Source organism: Zingiber officinale, chromosome 7B (assembly GCF_018446385.1).
Source record: "Zingiber officinale cultivar Zhangliang chromosome 7B, Zo_v1.1, whole genome shotgun sequence".
NCBI lineage: Eukaryota > Viridiplantae > Streptophyta > Magnoliopsida > Zingiberales > Zingiberaceae > Zingiber > Zingiber officinale.
In genome coordinates, this window is record NC_055999.1 from 118,601,543 (window position 1) to 118,623,180 (window position 21,638).

The 21,638-nt window shown below is 38.5% G+C and overlaps 2 protein-coding genes across 2 annotated transcripts; both read right to left on the reverse strand.

Moving 5' to 3' along the window:
* Positions 1–13,864: 13,864 nt before the first annotated feature.
* On the reverse strand, positions 13,865–16,904 carry LOC122007217 (glucan endo-1,3-beta-glucosidase 14-like). Its single transcript, XM_042563032.1, has 4 exons — positions 16,614–16,904; positions 16,290–16,531; positions 14,675–15,714; positions 13,865–14,152 (listed from the first exon to the last, which is right to left on the reverse strand). The coding sequence occupies exons 2-4, from the start codon at positions 16,465–16,467 to the stop codon at positions 14,069–14,071; spliced, it is 1,302 nt and encodes a 433-aa protein (XP_042418966.1). The 5' UTR covers positions 16,468–16,531; positions 16,614–16,904; the 3' UTR covers positions 13,865–14,068.
* A 643-nt stretch (positions 16,905–17,547) lies between these two features.
* On the reverse strand, positions 17,548–21,459 carry LOC122004806. The gene is made up of 2 exons (XM_042559634.1): positions 21,033–21,459; positions 17,548–17,673 (listed from the first exon to the last, which is right to left on the reverse strand). Exon 1 carries the CDS (start codon positions 21,390–21,392, stop codon positions 21,069–21,071), a length of 324 nt encoding a protein of 107 aa, XP_042415568.1. The 5' UTR covers positions 21,393–21,459; the 3' UTR covers positions 17,548–17,673; positions 21,033–21,068.
* Between the last annotated feature and the right edge of the window lie 179 nt (positions 21,460–21,638).

The following is a 21,638-nucleotide window of genomic DNA, read 5'->3' on the forward strand; positions in this document are numbered from 1 at the left end:
GCGGAAACTAATAACTAGTTATACCTTTTGTAGCTTATAGACCTCACGATCTTCTTATCTCGGACGTCGTGTGGGTGACGATCTACCGAGACGAGAATCCACCCAAGCTTCCTTCTTCTCCAAACAAGTTTCGGCCACCAACAATCTTCAAGAGATGAAGAACTTTCGGCCACCAACCAAGCTCCAAGGGATGCTAAGAAACAAAGTCTCCTATCTCTCCTTCTTCCTCTAACAAGATCCGGCCACCACGAAGCTCCTTAAGATGAAGATGCCGCCGGCCCCACAAGGAAGAAGAATAGGAGAAAAGGAGGAAGAGAGGGTCAGCCACCACCAAGGAAGAGAAAAGATGAATACTAGATGATATATTATAAGGTGAGGCACCTTTATCCTCTCTTTTATATTCTTTGGTATTGGCAAATAAGGAAAGTTTTATAAATAAAACTTCCCTTATTTGCCAATGTTTAAGAAGGAAAATTTAATTAAAAATTTCCTTATAAACCCTTAATGGCCGGCCACCACCATCTCCTCCAAATAAGGAAAGTTTTAAACACAAAATTAAAACTTCCTAATTTGTTTCCGGAAATTTTTAAAATAAAAATTTCTCTTTTAAAATTCCCTTCATGGTTGGTTATAAAAGAAAAGTTTTATAAATTAAAATATCTCTTTTAAAATATGTTGGAAGATTAAAAAAAAAGAAAATTTTTATCAAAAATCAAAATCTTCCTTTAAACTACAAATAAGGAAAGATATCAAACTTTTTCCTTAATCCTTTGTAGAAAGCTATAAAAGGAAAGATTTAATTTTAAAACTCTCTTTTAAAATCATGTCTTCTACATTAGCAAAGATTTAAATTTAAACTCCCCTTTTATTTTATTTTGGCCGACCACCTAAGCTTGGGTCGGCCATAACTTGACCCATCATGCCTTGGTTTGGTCGGCCCTAGCTTGGGCTCCAAGCTAGGATTGGCCGGCCACCTTAAGGTGGGTATAAGTCTTTATAAATAAGAAGCTACGATAGGGACCGAGAGGAGGAATTGGTTTTGGTCTCCCGATGAACTTGAGCTTCCCGTGTTCGCCCCGAACACCCAACTCGAGTTCATTAATAATAATTCATACCACTAAAGAATTTATTATTGAACTGCCGTACCAATCTCATATTACTATATAGGCTCCTTCTTATCATGAGTGTGTTAATCTCCCTGTGTTTAAGATATCGAATGTCCACTAATTAAATGAGTTACTGACAACTCACTTAATTAATATCTAACTCCAAGAATAGTACCACTCAACCTTATTGTCATGTCGGACTAAGTCCGCCTGTAGGGTTTACATGACAATCCTTATGAGCTCCTCTTGGAGACATTATCAACCTAGATTACTAGGACACAGTTCATTCTATAATCAACAACACATCATATAAATAATATCATTTCCCAACTTATTGGGTCTATTGATTTATCGAACTAAATCACACCCTTTGATAAATTAAAGAAATGAATATTGAGTATATATGTTTGTTATTATATCATGATTAAGAGCACACACTTCCATAATAACAAAGGTCTTGTTCTTTTATGCAGTCAATATAAAAAGAACTTACCTTAAATGGTCCTACTCAATACACTCAGAGTATACTAGTGCAATTTTATAGTTAAGATAAACTAATATCAAATTACACTACGACTATTCCAATGGTTTGTTTCTATCCATCTTAGTCGTGAGCTACTGTTTATAATTTATAAGGAACTGATAACATGATCTTCTGTGTGTGACATCACACACCATGTTATCTACAATATAAATTAATTGAACAAATATACTTAGCATATAAATGTAGACATTTGACCAATGTGATTCTTTATTTCAAAATAAATGTTTATAAAAAGCTGGGCTTTTAGTATACACTCTAACACTTTCTAAGCATGGATATGTGAAACATGTTATGAACTCATGATAGGTTTGATGATAAAGCAATTCGGTATGCTCGAGTTCCAATCCGATCCATGATCTCAAAAGATCCAATATACCTTCGGCTGAGTTTTCCCTTCTTCCCGAATCTTAGTACCCCTTTCATCGGTGACACCTTGAGGAAACACATGGTCTCCCGCTACAAACTCCAAATCTCTTTGTCGTTGATCGGCATAACTTTTCTGGCGACTTTGTGTTGATCGCATCCTGTCTCGAATCTTAGCCACTAGATGTTGGGACCTTGACGTCCACTAGAGGAGGGGGGTGAATAGCGTATCACCCAAATTGTCGCTTCCTACGCTTGTTAGTACATAGCGAAAATACAAAATAAATCTAACAAATAGAAAGCTAAACCTAGACAATCAAACCTTTAACACGTTTATGTAACGTGGTTCGGAGATCACTTACTCCTACTCCACGATTGTCTGTAAGATGGACGATCCTGATTCGGCGGTGGATGACTCCCTGGAAAACCTCCAGCTAGCTCGAGTTGCTTCTTGTGGGTGGAGAAGCCTCACCACAAACTCGCACAAGCTCTTGATCACTCAAGAAGACCTTAAAGACTCTAATAGGGGGTTAACCACCTCTATTTTCGTCAACCTCAACCAAGCTCCCAAGTCTTGGTTATATAGGCCACGAGTTGGAAAAACCTGCCTATCAGTCGATTGTCAAAATCATCAGTCGACTGCCCTCTTGTGGAAATTCGACTGTTACATCCCAACGGCTCGATACCAGTCGATTGGTAAAAGTACCAGTCGACTGCTCCACACTAGCCGAGCGAACAGAAGCATTCTGTTCGCTCCCAGTTGACTGCCAGTCGACTGCACCAGTTGACTGCCAGTCGACTGCACCAGTCGACTGATGAAACCACCAATCAACTGTTATAGTGTTGCTACAGTACTACTATAGTAACGCTACAGTACTGCTATCGTAAAACTCTAATTCTAGGATTTTACCCTCGAGTACATTCGCTCAGCACTCGTCCTCGCCTGACCAACCTAGACCTAGCCTTGTAGCCTCCTCCATCAGCCTTACGTCCCTCGGATGTCTCCCCACCTTCATGTTTTACCTTCTGGAGCTTCCATCGACCTTGTCATTGTTGTCAGGTCTTCCTTTGCCAAGAGGTCGCACCTCCGGGACTTCGTCCATTGCCAAGTCACACTTGGACTTACGTTATCAAGACTACCTGCTTGGACTTACATGCCAAGACTCATCCTTGGACTTTCCTTCTTTGCCAAGATCACACTTGGACTTTCCTTGTTGTACTTGTATCCTGCACACTCACAATGCATATCAAATACAACAATAAACCTAACTTAAACCTTTGTCCAAACATCAAAACCTAGGGTACTCGTATTGCTCCAACACTAGATTCACTGAATGAGTCACAATGTCTGGACCCAATACCGCCCTCTCACCTATCTCATCCAAATGCAATGGTGTCCTGCACTTTCTTCCATACAACGCTTCATACGAAGTCATACCTATAGTGGCTTGATAACTGTTATTATAAGTAAACTCTACTAGGGGCAATCTTGACTCCCAACTTCCTTTGAAGTCAATCATACAAGCTCGCAGCATATCCTCCAGAATCTAGATCACCCGTTCGGATTGACCATTAGTCTGTGGATGGAAAGCGGTACTAAGTGTGAGCTTTGTACCTAACCCATAATGCAAACTCCCCCAAAACCCGGAAGTAAATTTTGAATCTCTATATGACACAATCTGAGCTGGAATTCCATGTAATCGTATTCTCTCGTATATATATTTCTGCATATTGTGTTATAGTAAAGGTTGTTTTTACCGACAGAAAGTGTGTCGACTTCGTCAGTCGATCCACAATAACTCATACATCATTTGATCCCTTGGTGATGTGAAAAGACCCTGACTATTTACCCACGACTGAACCATACAATATCATCGATCCACTGGCAGGTGATTTATTAAAACTAAACCATAAACCCCACGCGGAAAGGAAACATTTTTTTTGCATCATATATTTGTCAAAAATTACAAAGGTAAAAGAAATGATAAGAAAACATATCTCTCAAAGAAATTTGTGAACTCCTACTAATGCAAGCCAACAAGTAGTCTTCATCTCATACTAACATAACAAATGGCTAATAACTGACACTTAAAGTCTCTAGACAGTGTGTGATGCATTCAACCTTATGTCCTCAGCTACTCTGCCTTCGTGTCCCCTGTCACATTCGGAATGACATCTTCCTCACCTGCAATCATGATAGGATGAGTCTACAGACCCAACGAGAATAATCCACTAGTAGGTATATAGCATAAATAAAGACTTGGAGCGAAAAGTATAAAGTATAGAATAGAAATTTACTATACATGAATGACAATATGATGTTAGCTTAAGAGAAGAAAGACTAGAGAACATGGGGTATGATCATAATAACATGTAAAAAACAAAAATTCATAGGTATGAACTAATAAACATTTACTTATAGGAAATTAGCGGTAACCGTCATTTGAACCCGTTTATTCAGTCCATGATCAAAACCCTAGAGGTACTTCTTTGGGGGAATAGTTGTCAATAGCCCCAATAGCCTTCGCTTTAGCGAATAGCGAGGCGAGGCGACGGCCTGGGGTGATGAGGGGCTATGCGCAACGATCTTGACGATAACGATCACTATTGGCGCTATCTTCGCTATAGCAAGGATGGCAATAGAGCCCGTAGCAAGGCTATTGCAAAGTGTAACACGGAATTATTTTTTAGTCCATTTGCGTAATTTTTTAGGCCTATTTTTTAAAGGCCCATTACATAATTTTTTGGGGCCCATTTTTAAAAAAAAACTAGATCGTTGCTCTCAAACCCTCCTAAGAAACCCTACCCATTCTTATTTTTTAAAAATTGGATCGTTGATTTCACTGCTCTCCTAAGAAACTTGCGCAAGGGATGACTGCTTCTCCTCTGGTATCTTCCTTGCCTCACCTCACTCTCCTGTTTCTTCCACTCAGCGCAGCCTTCTCCTCCTCCTACTGGTTGTGCACTCCGTATCTTTATCCACTAGTAGGAAGCTTGATTACTTCATTTATGGATCTAGAACATTTAATTGGCAGCTAATACAATATATTACAAGGTAATAAACACACCAAATTCCTCTCTATCTGCACCTATTTGATGAATAAGTGTGCACATCTTGAAATAAATGTTTTTAGATTCTAGAACATTTAATCTTACAAAGAAGATGTAAAAATAAGGAAAAGTTATGAGCAAAGAAGATACCTTGCTCAAAATAGACACTTATTTCATATTTTATTTTATGATTATTATTTTTATATCAACTGTTGTTGGGTTGTCAACTGCAACAGCGTCGCACACTTGTGACTCAGAGCATCTGCCATCATATTAGTCTTACTCGGATGATAATTAATGTTGCAGTTATAGTCTTTCACCAATTCCAACCATCGTCTCTGTCTCATATTCAATTCATTTTGAGTGAAAAAATATTTCAAACTTTTGTGGCCAGTAAAGATCTCACAACATTCCCCATAAAGGTAATGTCTTCAAATATTTAAAGTAAAGATGACTGCCGCTAATTTTAGGCCATGCATGGGATAATTTTGGTCATGTACCTTCAACTTGCGTGAAGAATAGACAATTGTCTTCCCATTTTTCATCAACACAAACCCTAAATCATTATTGGAGGCATCTGTGTATACCACAAGCCTGAGCCTCAAATCGCAGAAGCGGAGGAAGGGAAAACGTTAGAAGAGGAGGGGAAAGCGAGGAGGGAAGGCTTCTAAGGTTTCCTTGAGCAATGTTTTGCCCCCTCATTTCCTCGTGGCTCGATGTGTTGGGTATAAAACCCTCCCCATGTTAAGGATTGGACGGTTGTTGCTTGCCTGTGAGGGTAGTAGGAGATCTTAGCCGTTCGTTTTTGTGAGAAAGTGTAGATGTAGAACCCCATGTAAAGATTCCATAGTGAGAACTCATGAAGGTACAATGAAAGATCATTACCATCCATTTTCTTGATGAGAGATGGGAATGCACCTAGCGTCTGGATCAAACGGCAATTACGTGCTTGTGACAATAAAACGAGATCGAATGATACGTTAATACTTGTTTTGAGGAAAATGAGAGATCTAGCCCGTTCATTTTTGTGATAAGACTGTAATTAAGATTTGGCAAATGAGAGATCTCGACCGCTCATTTTCCTAATGAGAGATAGGAATAGAACAATTGTAAAGATCAAATGGTCGATAGTTTTTTATTATTTTTTAAAAAATAAATTGAATAAGTATATATAAATAATAAATTTATATTTCATTGTGTATTCAAAATTAATTTATTTAAAAATTTTCAATCAAATTAAATTCTTCTGATTACTGACATAACCTTTTTTTATTATTATTATCTCTGATTTTATTAACGACTAATTAAATACGCTATAAATATAATATTTGTGTTCCCTCATGGCGATGTGGTAGCTTAGACATAGGATATTGTCACATCAAGTCTTGAAACTTAACGAGTCCAAACATGCCCTCTTGCAGCTTAAATATAATATTCGTTCTTCTTCAAAACAAAAGATGCTGAAATTATGCTAAAAGTTTTTGATCTCCGATCTATTTGCTGGAGGAGCCCATCTTGGATCATCACTTCTAGCACGAACTAGGATCTAGATTGGTCATTTGGGCGCGGACTTTGGTATCTGACTGTCAACGGCTTTCGGCGCGGGATGGAACTCGATCCTCCTATGGAACAGGGCTTCCACCTGAACCGTGACGGAGATGGCCACCCCTTCTTGCAAATTGGTCGGCAAGGGCGTCCCCTCCGCCATCGCGAGAAAAGCTTGAGCCTCAGATCGCAAAAGCGGAGGAAGGGAAAAGGTTAGAAGAGGAGAGGAAAGGGAGGAGGGAAGAGCTTCTAGGGTTTTCTTGAGCGATGTTTTGCCGCCCCTCATCTTTGCTCTTCGTGTCTTCACCACCTATCATCGTCCAACACACCATTAAACGCTCAGTGGGTGGGTTATAAAACCCTCCCAATGTAAGAGATTGGACAATCGTTACTTGCCTATGTGGATAGAAGGAGATCTTAGCAGTTTGTTTTTGTGAGGAAATGTGGATGTAGTACCCCATGTAAAGATCCCATAGTTAGAACTCATGAAGGTACAATGAAAGATCGCTACTGCTCGTTTTCTTGCTGAGAGATGGGAATGCACCTAGCGTCTGGATAAAACAGCAATTACGTGCTTGTCACGGTAAAACGACATCAGATGGTACATCGATACTTGCTTTGAGGAAAACAAGAGATTTGGACCGTTCACTTTTTTGATAAGACTGTATTTAATATATGGCAAATGAGAGATCTTGATTGCCCGTTTTCCTAACGAGAGATATGAATAGAACAATTATAAGGATATCAGTAGTTTTAAATTATTTTTTTTTTTAAATAAACTTAATTGAATCAATATATATAAATAATAAATTTGTATTTCATTGTGTATTCAAAATTAATTTTGATAAAAAATTTCAATCAAATTAAATTCTTTTTATTACTGACATCACTTTTTTTTATTATTAGTATTGTTGATTTTAAATACGCTATAAATATAATATTCATGTTCTCTTAGGGCGGTGGAGTGGTTGAGACATAGGCTATTGCCACATAAAGTTTTACAACTCGACGTGTCTAAACATGCCCTCCCCCCACTTAAATATAATATTCATTCTTATTTTGATTGCGACAAAAGATGTTGAAATTATGCTAGAAGTTTTTTATGTCCGATTTATTTGCTCGAGGAGCACATCTTGGATCGTTGCTTCTAGCACAAACTAGGGTTCGGATCGGTCATTTGGGTGCGGACTTTAGTATATGACTGTCAATGGCTTTCGGTCGGGATGGAACTCGATCCTCCTATAGAACAAGACTTCCACCTGAGCTGTGACAGAGATAGTAGTCCCTTCCTACAAATTGGCTGGCAATGACATCCCCTCCGCCATCACGAGAAAAGCTTGAGCCTCATATCACAGAAGTGGAGAAAGGGAAAAAGTTATAAGAGGAGAGGAAAGCGAGGAGGGAAGGGCTGCTAGGGTTTTCTTGAGCGATGTTTCGCCGCCTCTCATCTTTGTTCTTCATGGCTTCGCCTCCTTTCGCTGTCCAACACGTCGTCAAATGCTCAGTGCGAGGGGTATAAAACCCTCCCCATGTAAGGGATTAGACAATCATTGCTTGCCTGTGTGAGCAGTAAAAGATCTTAGCCGTCCGTTTTTGTGAGTAAATATGGATGTAGAACCCCACGTAAAGATCTCATAGTCAAAACTCATAAAGGTACAATGATAGATCATTACTGTCTGTTATCTTGATGAAAAATGGGAGTGCACCTAGCATCTGAATCAGACAGCAATTACGTGCTTGTCACGGTAAAATGAGATAGGATGGTACGTCGATATTTACTTTGAGGAAAACGAGCGATCTAGACCGTTCGTTTTTGTAATAAGACTGTTGTTAAGATATTGCAAACGAGAGATTTCGTCCGCCCGTTTTCCTAACCAGAGATATGAATAGAAAAATTGTAAGGATCGAATGGTCGGTAATTTTTAATTATTTCTTTTTAAAATAAATTGAATTGAATAAGTATATATAAATAAAAAATTTGTATTTCATTGTGTATTCAAAATTAATTTTATTAAAAATTTCCAATCTAATTAAAATTTTCTAATTACTGACATCAGTCTTGTTTATTATTATTATCGCCGATTTTATTAACGAACAATTAAATATGCTATAAATATAATATTCATATTCCCTCAGGGCGGTGCAGTGGTTGAGACATAGAGTATTGCCACATCAAGCCTTACAACTCAATGCGTCTGAGCATGCCCTCCCGCCGCTTAAATATATATTCGTTCTTATTTTGATCGTGAGGAAAGATGCTGAAATTATGTTAGAAGCTTTTTATCTCTGATCTATTTGCTAGAGGAGTCCGTCTTGGATCGTCGCTTCTAGCACGAACTAGGGTCCGGATCAATCATTTGGGTTGGACTTTGGTATCCGACTGTCAATGGCTTCCAGACAGGATGGAACTTAATCCTCATATGGAACAAGGCTTCCACTTGAGTCATGACGAAGATGGCCACCCTTTCTTGCAAATTGGCCGGCAAGGTCGTCCCCTCCGTCATCACGAGAAAAGCTTGAGCCTCAGATCGTAGAAGCGGAGGAAGGGAAAAGGTTAGAAGAGGAGAGGAAAGCGAGGAGAAAAGAGCTTCTAGGGTTTCTTGAGCGATATTTCTCCTTCCCTATTGTTTGTTCTTTATAGCTTCGCCTCCTATTGCCGTCCAACACGTCGTCAAATGCTTGGTGTGTGGGGTATAAAAACCCTCCCTATGTAAGGGATTGGACTGTCATTGCTTGCCTGTGAGGGCAGTAGGAGATCTTAGCCGCCTGTTTTTGTGAGGAAATGTGGATGTAGAACCCCACGTAAAGATATCATAGTCAAAACTCATGAAGGTACAATGAAAGATCGTTACCGTCCGTTTTCTTGATGAGAGATGGGAAGCACCTAGCGTCTGGATCGGACAACAATTACGTGCTTGTGACGATAAAACAAGATCGGATGGTACGTCGATACTTGCTTTGAGGAAAACGAGAGATTTGGACTGTTCGTTTTTGTGATAAGACTGTAGTTAATATATGGCAAACGAGAGATCTTGATCGCCCGTTTTCCTAACGAGAGATAGGAATAGAATAATTGTAAGGATAGAACGGTCAGTAGTTTTAATTTATTTTTTAAAAAACTAAACTTAATTGAATCAAAATATATAAATAATAAATTTGTATTTCATTGTTTATTCAAAATTAATTTTGTTAAAAAAATTCAATCAAATTAAATTCTTTTAATTACTGACATCACTTTTTTTTTATTATTATTACTGATTTTATTAACAAATTAAATATGCTATAAATATCATATTCGTGTTCTCTCAGGGCGTTGTAGTGGTTGATACATAAGGTATTGCCATATAAAGCCTTAAAACTCTAAGCGTCTGAACATGCCCTCCCACCACTTAAATATAATATTTGTTCTTATTTTGATTGTGACAAAAGATGCTAAAATTATGCTAGAAGTTTTTGATCTGATTTATTTGCTTGAGAAGCCCATCTTGGATCGTCACTTCTAGCACAAACTAGGGTCTGAATCGGTCATTTGGGTGCGAACTTTGGTATCTAACTGTCAACGACTTCTGGGTGAGATGGAACTCGATCCTCCTATGGAACAAGACTTCCACATGAGTTGTGACGGAGATGGTCGCCCCTTCCTGCAAATTGGCATGCAAGGATGTCCCCTCTGCCATCGTGAGAAAAGCTTGAGCCTAAGATCGCAAAAGCAAAGGAAGGGAAAAGGTTAGGAGAGGAGAAGAAAGCGAGGGAAGGGCTTCTAGGGTTTTCTTGAACAATGTTTTGCCGACCCTCGTCTTTGTTCTTAGTGGCTTCACCTCCTATCGCCATCCAACACGTCGTCAAACGCTCGGTCTGTGTGGTATATTGGACGATCATTGCTTGCTTGTGAGGGTAGTAGGAGTCTTAGCTGTCCTTTTTTTTTTGAGGAAATTTGGATGTAGAACCCCACGTAAAGATCCCATAATTAGAACTCGGGAAGGTACAACGAAAGATTTTTCCATCCATTTTCTTGATGAGAGATAGGAATGCATAACATCTAGATCGGACGACAGTTACATGCTTGTAATAGAAAAACAAGATCGGTTGGTACGTTGATACTTGCTTTGAGGAAAACGAGATATCTGAACCATTCATTTGTGTGATAGTATTGTAGTTAAGATATGACAAACGAGAGATCACGACCGTCCGTTTTCCTAATGAGAAATAGGAATAGAACAATTATAAAGATCAAACGGTCGGTAGTTTTTAATTATTTTTTAAAAACTAAATTGAATTGAATAAGTATATAAAAATAATAATTTTGTATTTCATTGTGTATACAAAATTAATTTTGATAAAAATTTCCAATCAAATTAAATTCTTCTAATTACACATCACTTTTTTTGTTATTATTATCGTCGAATTTATTAACGGCCTATTAAATATGCTATAAATATAATATTTGTGTTCCTCAAGGTGGTGCGGTGATTGAGACATAGGGTATTGCCACATGAAGTCTTGAAACTCGACGCGCCCAAACATGCTCTCCCGTCGCTTAAATATAATATTCGTTCTTATTTTGATCACGACAAAAGATGCTGAAATTATGCTAGAAGTTTTTGATCTCCGATCTATTTGCTGGAGGAGCTCATCTTGGATCGTCTCTTCTAGCACGAACTAGGGTCCGGATCAGTCATTTGGGCACAGAGTTTGGTATCCGACTATCGTCAACGACTTTCGGGTGGGATGGAACTCGATCCTCCTATAGAACAAGGCTTCCACCTGAGTCATGACGGAGATGGCCGCCCCTTCCTACAAATTGGCCGACAAGGACGTCCCCTCCACCATCGCGAGAAAAGCTTGAGCCTCAGATCGCAGAAGCTGAGGAAGAGAAAACGTAAGAAGAGGAGAAGAAAGTGAGGAGAGAAGGGATTTTAGGGTTTTCTTGAGTGATGTTTCACCGCCCCTCATCTTTGTTCTTCGTGGCTTTGCCTCCTATCGCCGTCGAACACGCCGTCAAACGCTCGGTGCATGGGGTATAAAATCTTCCCCATATAAGCGATTGGACAATCGTTGTTTCCCTATGTGAGCAGTAGGAGATCTTAGTCGTTCATTTTTGTGAGGAAATATGGATGTAAAACCCCACGTAAAGATCTCATAGTCAGAACCCATGAAGGTACAATGAAAGATCATTACCGTCTATTTTCTTGATGAGAGATTGGAACGCACCTAGCGTCTGGATCGGATGACAATTACATGCTTGTGATGGTAAAACAAGATTAGATAATACGTCGATACTTGCTTTGAGGAAAGACAGAGATCTGGACCGTTCATTTTTGTGATAAGACTGTAGTTAAGATATGACAAACGAGAGATCTCGACCGCCCGTTTTTCTAACGAGAGATAAGAATAGAACAATTGTAAGGATCGAACTGTTGGTAGTTTTTAATTATTTTTTAAAAAACAAATTGAATTGAATAAGTATATATAAATAATAAATTTGTATTTCATTATGTATTCAAAATTAATTTTGTTAAAAATTTTCAATCAAATTAAATTCTTCTTCTTACTAACATCACCTTTTTTATTATTATTATTATCACCGATTTCATTAACGATCAATTAAATATGTTATAAATATAATATGCGTATTCTCTTAGGACGGTGTAGTGGTTGAGACATAGAATATTGACACATGAAATCTTGAAACTTAACGCGTCTGAAGATGCCCTCCCGCCGCTTAAATATAATATTCATTCTTATTTTGATCGCGACAAAAGATGCTGAAATTATACTAGAAGTTTTTGATCTCCGATCTATTTGTTGGAGGAGCCCATCTTGGATTGTTGCTTCTAGCACGAACTAGGGTCCGGATCAGTCATTTGAGTGCGGACTTTGGTATCCGACTGTCAACGACTTCCGGGCAGGATAGAACTCGATCCTCCTATGGAACAACGCTTCCACCTGAGTCGTGACTGAGATGGCCTCCCATTCCTACAAATCGGACGGCAAGGACATCCCCTCCGCCATCACGAGAAAAGCTTGAGCCTTAGATCGCAGATGCGGAGGAAGGGAAAAGGTTAGAAGAGGAGAGGAATGCCAGGAGGGAAGGGCTTCTAGAGTTTTCTTGAGCGATCTTTCGTCGTCCCTCGCCTTTGTTCTTCGTGGCTTCGCCTCCTATCATCGTCCAACACAGCATCAAACTCTCGATGCATGTGGCATAAAACCCTCCCCATGCAAGGGATTGGACGGTCATTGTTTGCCTGTGAGGACAATAGGAGATCTTAGCTGTCCGTTTTTGTGAGGAAATGTGGATGTAGAACCTCATGTAAAGATTCCATGGTCAAAACTCGGGAAGATACAATGAAAGATCGTTATCGTCCATTTTCTTGATGAGAGATGGGAACACACCTAGCGTCTGGATCGGACGGTAGTTACGTGCTTGTGACAGTAAAACGAGATTGAATGGTACATCAATACTTGCTTTGAGGAAAATGAGAGATCCGGACTGTTCATTTTTGTGATAAGACTGTAGGTAAGATATGACAAACGAGAGATCTCAAACACCTATTTCCTAACGAGAGATAGGAATAGAACAATTGTAAGGATCGAATGGTCGGTAGTTTTTAAATTTTTTTAAAAAAATTAAACTGTAAGGATCAAATAAGTATATATAAATAATAAATTTATATTTCATTGTATATTCAAAATTAATTTTGTTAAAAATCTTCAATTAAATTAAATTATTCTAATTACTGACATTTTTTTTTATTATTATTATCGCCTATTTCACTATAAATATCATATTCGTGTTCTCTCAGGACTACGGTGGTTGAGACATAGGGTATTACTACATGAAATCTTAAAACTCGACGCGTCCGAAAATGCCCTCTTGCCGCTTAAATATAATATTGCTTCTTATTTTTATCGCGACAAAAAATGTTGAAATTATGGTAGAAGTTTTTGATCTTCGATCTATTTGCTGGAGGAGCCCGTCTTGGATCGTCGCTTCTCACACGAACTAAGGTCCGGATCAATCATTTGGGCACGGACTTTGGTATCCAACTGTCAACTGCTCCGGATCGTGGCGGATGAACGTTCCATCAATGCTTCCTCAGAGAAGAGTTGCTGTAGCGATTGAGGAACATAGAGTTGTCGAACATTTACCAGAGATTTTATAAAAGAAAATGCAATCAAGAATGAGATGAAAACAAACCCTCAGTACGAATTTGTTAATGAAACTAAAACAGAGATATAGAACTCTCACCTTAGGTATTTCTATCAACTTTGTCTGAGTGATACTTACTAATCAGCACTGAGCAATGCAATATCATTCATTTGAAAATTGGAACACTTTTACCAGCATCTTACTCGTGAATAGAAAGCGCACATAATATTAATACGACCAAAGGCCAGGTACAAGAATTCAAAAGAACATTGCATGGTCCATTGCTCGAAGCCGACTTGCGTTAACAAACTAAATGGTTAAAGCCAGAACAACTGCCACAAAGCATATGTGAACCATGTTGTATGCTGATAACCAATCTCGAGTATAAATATCCTGCAAAAAATTATCACCCAAAGAAAATTGGTAAGTTCAGACTTCCTCCAGTCTAAGTGATGAAGCCAGAGTTTTTGATAATGCAACTGAATATTGTAATTCGCATCTTGGAATAGTGAAACTTTGGACTTCTAAATTAAGATTCAAAGCCCTAAATAATAAAACTCCCAGCTCAAAATCAACTAATTAAAAATGGTGAGAAAGTTGATCAGCTGTGTTTCAATATGTAATTTAGGTCAAGACTAGTATTGAGTATATTTGTAGAGCATTGAGTTTATTTGTAGTATATAAGCATCGAAATCTAGCCGATAAAGTTTTAAAATAAATTTGCGGTAGTGTACTAGCACACTTACAAAGTGGATACCCATAATTCCAATTCTATACAATATGTTCACGTAGATTACTTTTCATTCAAGTTTTAACAAGGCATTTGGGATTCTCAATTCCAAGAAGCAACCCTATTGTAATTTTATTTTAAACAAAAACATAAACAATTTATGAAAAAAAAAGAAAACATGTTACCTTCAAGGTTAAGTGAGTTGGAGATGCAGATGAAGACTTCAGGCCAGAATATCCAATATCATATGCTATGCTCCCATTTGGTTCGAAAAGCCCATAGTGCTTTTCAGAATTCGCATTACGCTTCATATCCTCATTGAACAAGGCAAATATATATGCTTTAACCACAATTTTTGGCCTAAGTGGTGTTCCTTTCTTCTTGAAAAGGCGTTTGCGAAGATTAAAATTGTAAGTCCTTGCATTCTGGATAGTAGCTCCTGTTTCATTGTCAGTACTTGCAGAAGCCCATCCCGTCTCTGAAATCCTGACTTCCATCTTGTCATATCCAGCAACTTCCAAAGCAGCATAAGCTGCATCTATTTGAGCATCAAGCAAGTTGTCATAGTGTAAATCAGTCTTTGAGTCATAAACTCCATGATTTGGCAGGAAAAGAGCATAATTGATATCGATATGCTCAGGGTCATATTTGTAAGCCAAGAATGGATATGCGTTAAGATAAAATGGACTACCAATCTGCGAAAAAAAATCCAGGATGGGCTTCATGTAACCAAGGACATCTTCTTTAAAAATGCATGACGAGGGAGGAAAGGAATTAGCAAAAACAAACTGTGCATGTGGTGTTGACACCTCAATATTGTCTGCTAATTGAAGCCTCTTGAGACCATTGTAAACATTCTTTATGGCACCAAAAAGGGCTTGAGCAAGTTCCTGATCTGTACTTCCTAACACTTCATTCCCAACTACAATCCCTCGGATGCGGGTATCAGGCAGAAATGATTGCACATTATACTGGATCCAGCTAACAGCATGATCTTCATTTACACTGATGTCTCTCAGATACTCATTACCAATTGCTACAGTCAGATCAAGCCCAGATCCTTTAAATGCATTGAGCACACTGTGATCAGCATCATAGATTCTCACATTCTTTATCTTTGCTGCTTTAAGAAGTGTGACCACTCTTTCAGGTGATGGTAAATTGTCTGCTAGCCTGCCATAATTTATTCCATAGGTTCCAGTAAATGCTAGAACCTTTGCTGGACCTTTTGTAGCAACAGAGACAAATGACTTTTTAGTTACACAAGTTTGTGCTTATGTTTGGGGGAAAAACATGATATAAATGGCAGTAAAGCATCCAGTACTAAAACAATATAAGTTAATTTAGCTTTCATCCAAAGAATCAAAATTGAGAACTGCTAGGACTGCAGAATTAACGATGCGAATCAGCCAGATCCTAATTAGAGTTCAGTACTTTTTGAGTTGAGCGCCAACTATTCCAAACCATTTTATCTGATGCAAAGTTAGGCTGATAGTCCATGTCTCCATGAATAAACAATCATCAAATAAGGAGAGCAAGTGGAAGAAGAAAGTGAAAAGAAGAGTCTTTCTGCTCTAGTAGAAAAGGAAAAAAGTGAAATTCTAACAAAAAGAAGAGGGAAAACAAGACAACGAAGCATAGTTGAGGACGGGCAAATCAACGAACATTGAAGCAGAATTCAGAAAGAAGTTAGTGGCATCCCAAGACGAACAAATGCGGCCGCCCTTAAAGGACGAAATCAAGCCACGAGATTGCGGTAATTTACGAGCGAACGAGAAAGTAGAAGGATCAGAAGCCTACCACAACGAAGTGACAAGATCATGAAGCAGCGTAATAAGAGCATCGAAGTCCGCATCGCTTCTCTATTCACAACAGAACGCAGGAGGGGGACGACGACGACGCCGGCGAAAACTCCAAGCTCGGAAGCGGGTAGTACCCGACGCAGAGACTGCGAGGCTCCTGCCTCATCTGGAGGCATGCCATAAGCCAGATTCCTCGCTACTCCTAAGTCAAATCGCAGTCGCCGCCGCCAGAAACCCCACCTGCGCACCACGAATCCAAAAAAAAATGAGGAAAGATCGGGCGCGATCAAGCAAGTAAATCGAGCTTCAGATCCACTGCAACCTCTTCGATCCTTGGTTTTCTAAGATTGGATCGCGAAGAGAGCGGCCGTTACTAAGTTATCGCAGGGCGGCGGCGCAGTGGAGTGATGGCGGCGAGGAAGAGAACGATGGAGGAGAAATCGTCGGAAGAGGAGGAGGAGAGAAAAAAGCTACCGCCTACCCACCGCCGCCCTCTCATTTAAGCTCCGCCTCACACGCTACAGCCACAGCTTTCGCGATCATCTAGTCCGCGTTGTGAGTCACCGCCAGCGCCAGTCGAAACCGACCGGACGACCCCGAGTCGACGGGAAGCGGAAGCGAAAGACTTTATGCATTCTTCTCCCTGGAGTTCAAAGAATAGCAATGCCTCGCCCAAAATTTTGAATTGTCTAGGGGAAAACATTTCAAAAATCCCCAATTTTTATAAAAAAATTAGTGTCATTGTGCACACGCGTTGCGTGTGTAATATAATAATATATAAATTATTTGAGTCTTTGAAAATCCAAATTATTTGGATTTTCTAGTATCACCCTTATAAATCAAGAATTAATTATTTGGATAAGATTCGTCACGTCAGACTCATGTAATGGGATTCCCTATGCAAAAACTTATTTTAATTTAATATTATACTCGTCTGAGTAAAAAAAACTAAAAAAAGTATATTTTTTAATACCGTCGGCCTAAAATATTTATAGAAATTTTTTTGATCATAGTGTTGTCAATTCTAAGATATGTGACTAAAAAAACTATATTTTTTTATATAAAACATATAGAGAAAATTAATGATGAAAAAAATTCATAATAATACGCTGTAGCTGAGTCTCGAACTCTAAATCACTGATTGTTTCGCTTATGAAATTACTAATAAACCTTGGAATTATTTTTAGTGTAAATAGAAAAAAAGACATTAACGTAAATACATTTTAGGCTTCACCAAATTAGTTAGTAAAGGAGGGAGACTTTTAATAAAATAGTAAAATGTTTCACTTTTTACACTACTCACCCCGTAGTCTGAAGAATATCAATTCCTACTTTAAAATATTGGCATTCACTAATCCAGGCCAGAAAATTCACTTCACCCCCTGCAGTAACAATTTTTAAAATTTAGTTCTGAAGGATTTCTACATGAAAAAGAAAATGAATTTATATCAATATATTTAGGAGAATTAGATAAGTAGACTAATTTCAGGTTCATTTAATTGTGAATAAACGAAGATAGAGTAGACACATTATACGACCAAATACGACTTACACAAATAGTTAGATGCCCTAGTAGTTTTGTTCTCTTAATACTCGAGTAGCTTTTAAGGCATGAAACTAGAGGATAAGCTACATTCTCGACGAGCTTCAAGTTTGATATGAAATTACGGGGCATAAGGTCGCCTCGAATGCATAGCAAAATAGCACAACACATTCGTAGTCGCATATGAGAGATTAAAGTGAAATTGTTGCCCAGTTTTGACGATGTTTCGAGGCCATTGGTATCGTGCAAGCATAGTTGTGGCGTCAAAGTTCACCTTCCGGCACAATCCATGTCCTCATAATGTATGAGAGAGTATCGATGGCATCAGGAAGGGGGAAATATCAACTTGATTTCGTTCACTCTGTTTTATCAAAGTGTTAGTCATAATGAAATATAATAAAAATTTAAAGAAAGAATATTTATGGGATTTACTTATTTCTTATCCTTATAGGTTAGTACATCCAAAGCCTAATCACGACATGCACCGGTCCACTAGTGGTCTCCTTTCTGAAATTTTCTGGAAGCGGAGAAACTCATCTTATAATTTGTGATACAAGTACAAATAATAATAAACTAAGTACACTTATAATAAACAAACCAAACAAAAGATAACAGCCGCTCCGGAAGTCCTGAGAGCAACGCACCTCCCTGGAGCTTCCTCGATCGCAGAGCTTCGTAGCGTAGGTTTCTAAGTAGGTTTCTGAGCGCAGGGATGAAGAATAGAATGAAGAATCGGTGTCTTGAACGTAGAGCCTTCATTTCCTTTTATAGAGTTGGATCAGATTCTTATCTAGATCACCTCTTATCTGGATGAAGCTATATTTGAAATAAAGCTTTATCTCTATCCACATCACCTAGCTTATCCTAATCCAAATCATAAAGATAATCTTTTACCACATCATCTTCTGTCTATATTTCTAACAACTCAGCAAGCTAGACTACCGAACTACCGATTCAATCTCCTGAACTGGTTTGGATTCGATTCAACCCAAGTCAAGTCTGGTTCACCCATTTACTTTACTCTCTATTTTGCTTCCAGATTCAGATTCCTACAAAACAACCATACAAACACAAACAAGCAACCCAACAATCTAGATCGAACCAAGTCGGCCTACCGAACCGTTGATTCAATCTCCTGAACCGGTTTAGGTCCGATTCAACCCGAGTCAGGTCCGGTTCAACTCGAGTCAAGTGTGGTTCATCCATTTGCATTTGTCTACTCTCTGTTTTGCTTCCAGCTTCAGGTTCTTACAAAACAACCATACAAACACAAACAAGCAATCTAGCCTACATCTGTAAATTTATCTGACCTACTAGACTTACCTTTTGCTTAGAGGTCTCTCTTCCAAGTCTACATTTAAGGGTCAATTCCTTAAGATCAAGCTGCACTCCTGTAAGTCTACCAGAGTAGGACTTCATGTTTAGATTGCATCCAAGACTTTACCACTATCTAGAGTTACCTCCTCCTAAGATTTTCACTGTCTAGCTTCACTCACCAAGACTTTCACCACCTAAGGTTACCTCCCCTTAGAATTTCATCACCAAACTTCACTTACTAGGATCTAGCTTCACTCATTAGGACTTCCACCACCTAAGGTTACCTCTCTTAGAATTTCCATTGCCTAGCTTCACTCACCAAGACTTTTATCACCTAAGGTTATCTCTCCTAGGATTTTCACTACCTAACTCAACTCACTAGGATTTTCATCACCTAAGATTACCTCCTCCTAGGATTTCCACTACCTATCCTTCGATTAGGATTTTCTTTTGTTAGTTATATAGTCTTGACTAGACTTTTATCTTCCAAATATTAAATCCTGTTTAGATCAATCCTTGATCAAACTGACCAAACTTAGATATATTATCAAATATCGAAACCTTCGAGGTTGATTGTTATTATATGGTGTTCCCTGCACTAACAGAGAATTTAAATTCTCTATTATGCTATGTGAATAAAAATAGTTATATATAACGAAAACAAGGTACCAGATTCAGTGAAGGTAGATTTCTACCTGCACAAGTTACCAATGACTTGTAAGAAAGAGAACTGAAGTATACAAATTAAGGATTATACCAAATCTATGACATTTTAGGAAAGCTGTCACAAAGATCATGTTTTAAGAAAACAATCAACAAATAATGTGCCCATATTCAAATTAAAAATTAAAAACCTCCTCATCCTGGAAATCCTAATATTCATGTGTTCGTTCAAACCCTTTGTAAATAATGTGTGTATCCTTGTTAGCTATCAAAAAGAAACCATGATAGCAAAGAGAGAGCTACAGGATAGTAACAGCCTTAGAATCTCTCTTTTAGTATAGCAAGATGATTACGCTCATGCCCGTGGAGCATTATTCTTTCCTTTATGATAGCAAGATTACGTTCATTCCAAATGTCTGTCATAGTTTGACCGTTCGAGCTTCAGTTATGACGAATTTATAAAAAAAAATTCTCCAAATGGAATACACAATTAAAGGATGTTAGACTTTTGAACTACCTGCTGCGAGCGTTTCCCGATTTATCCTAATGATCGGTGGAAAACTTCCGTGAAATCGGATCGATCATCTCAGACTCGACGTTATTCAACTTGATTAATCATTTTTCTTTACAATATGATGTTTTGCTTTTATTAAAAATGTTAAAAATATGACCAAAAAAACGTTGTGCTTATTATTAAGCATGTTAAAAATATGACCCAAAAAAACTCAGATCTATGTTTTTTATTGGAGGTGTTAGATGGATCGATATCATAATAAATTAAAGAATTAGGCTAAGAATTTAGCGTGCTATGTAATAAATTGATTATTGTGGCAACAAATGACTTATCGTTGATGGAATTTAATTAAGTCAAGTGGGGCAAACTGTTATTGGATAATATTTCATAATCATATTAATTGCATAGTAGATCATATAATTAAATTAGTCCTCAAGGATTAGCATAGTTGTATGATCTTATCCCACAGATACAAAATATTTTATTGTATATCTGATATCCTCATGCAAAGAATCGATAGGAGAAAAAGATTCTAATAAATTATTTCATTTTTGTTATTTTTTTAGTTTTCAAAAAAAAAAAAAAAGATTTATTTATCTAATTTATTTCTCGCCGACCACACATTTTGCAAATCGGTCCAAGAAGAATTAAAAATCAGCAAAAGCTTGAAATTTTATGGATTTGGTCCAGAATTTTATACATACTTGCGCAGAACGCCACTCGCTCTTGTTCCCCCCAATTCAGCGCCGCCTCGGCTTCGATCGGCGGCCGTGCCTGGCCGTGCCGAAGATCCCGCAGAGCATGTCGCATCCGCGGACGTCCGGCGACGGCGGGTCGGCGGCCGGAGGTACCTCGGCGGCGCGGAACGCCTGCCTGCGCCCTTCGCCGCTGCCGCCTTCGCCGCGGCTACGGCGATCGGGGGTGGATCCGACGGACTGCGACCGTCTCAGCTCGCAGACGCCGCCGCCGCAGGCCTCGCCGTCGGAAAGGAACCGTTCGCCCCACACCAGCCCCGACGAGCCCGACCGCCGGAAAGTTACGGCGGATCTCTGCAACTCCGCCATCTTCTCCTTCTTCTTCTTCTTCTTCTTCTGTTTTTTTGTCTCTTTGTTTTATTTCCTTTTATGGCTTTTGAATAGAAGAAGCAAGCGATAGTGTTGATTCTTATCCTTATGATAAGGGTCAACATCTTATTAATTATAAAAATTATTTAATATTTAGGATTTAGGGCAAATTAAAATTCTCTACTATTTTATCTTTTTCCAAAGTATATCAATCAAGTGAAATAATTTAATAACAAAAAAAAATAA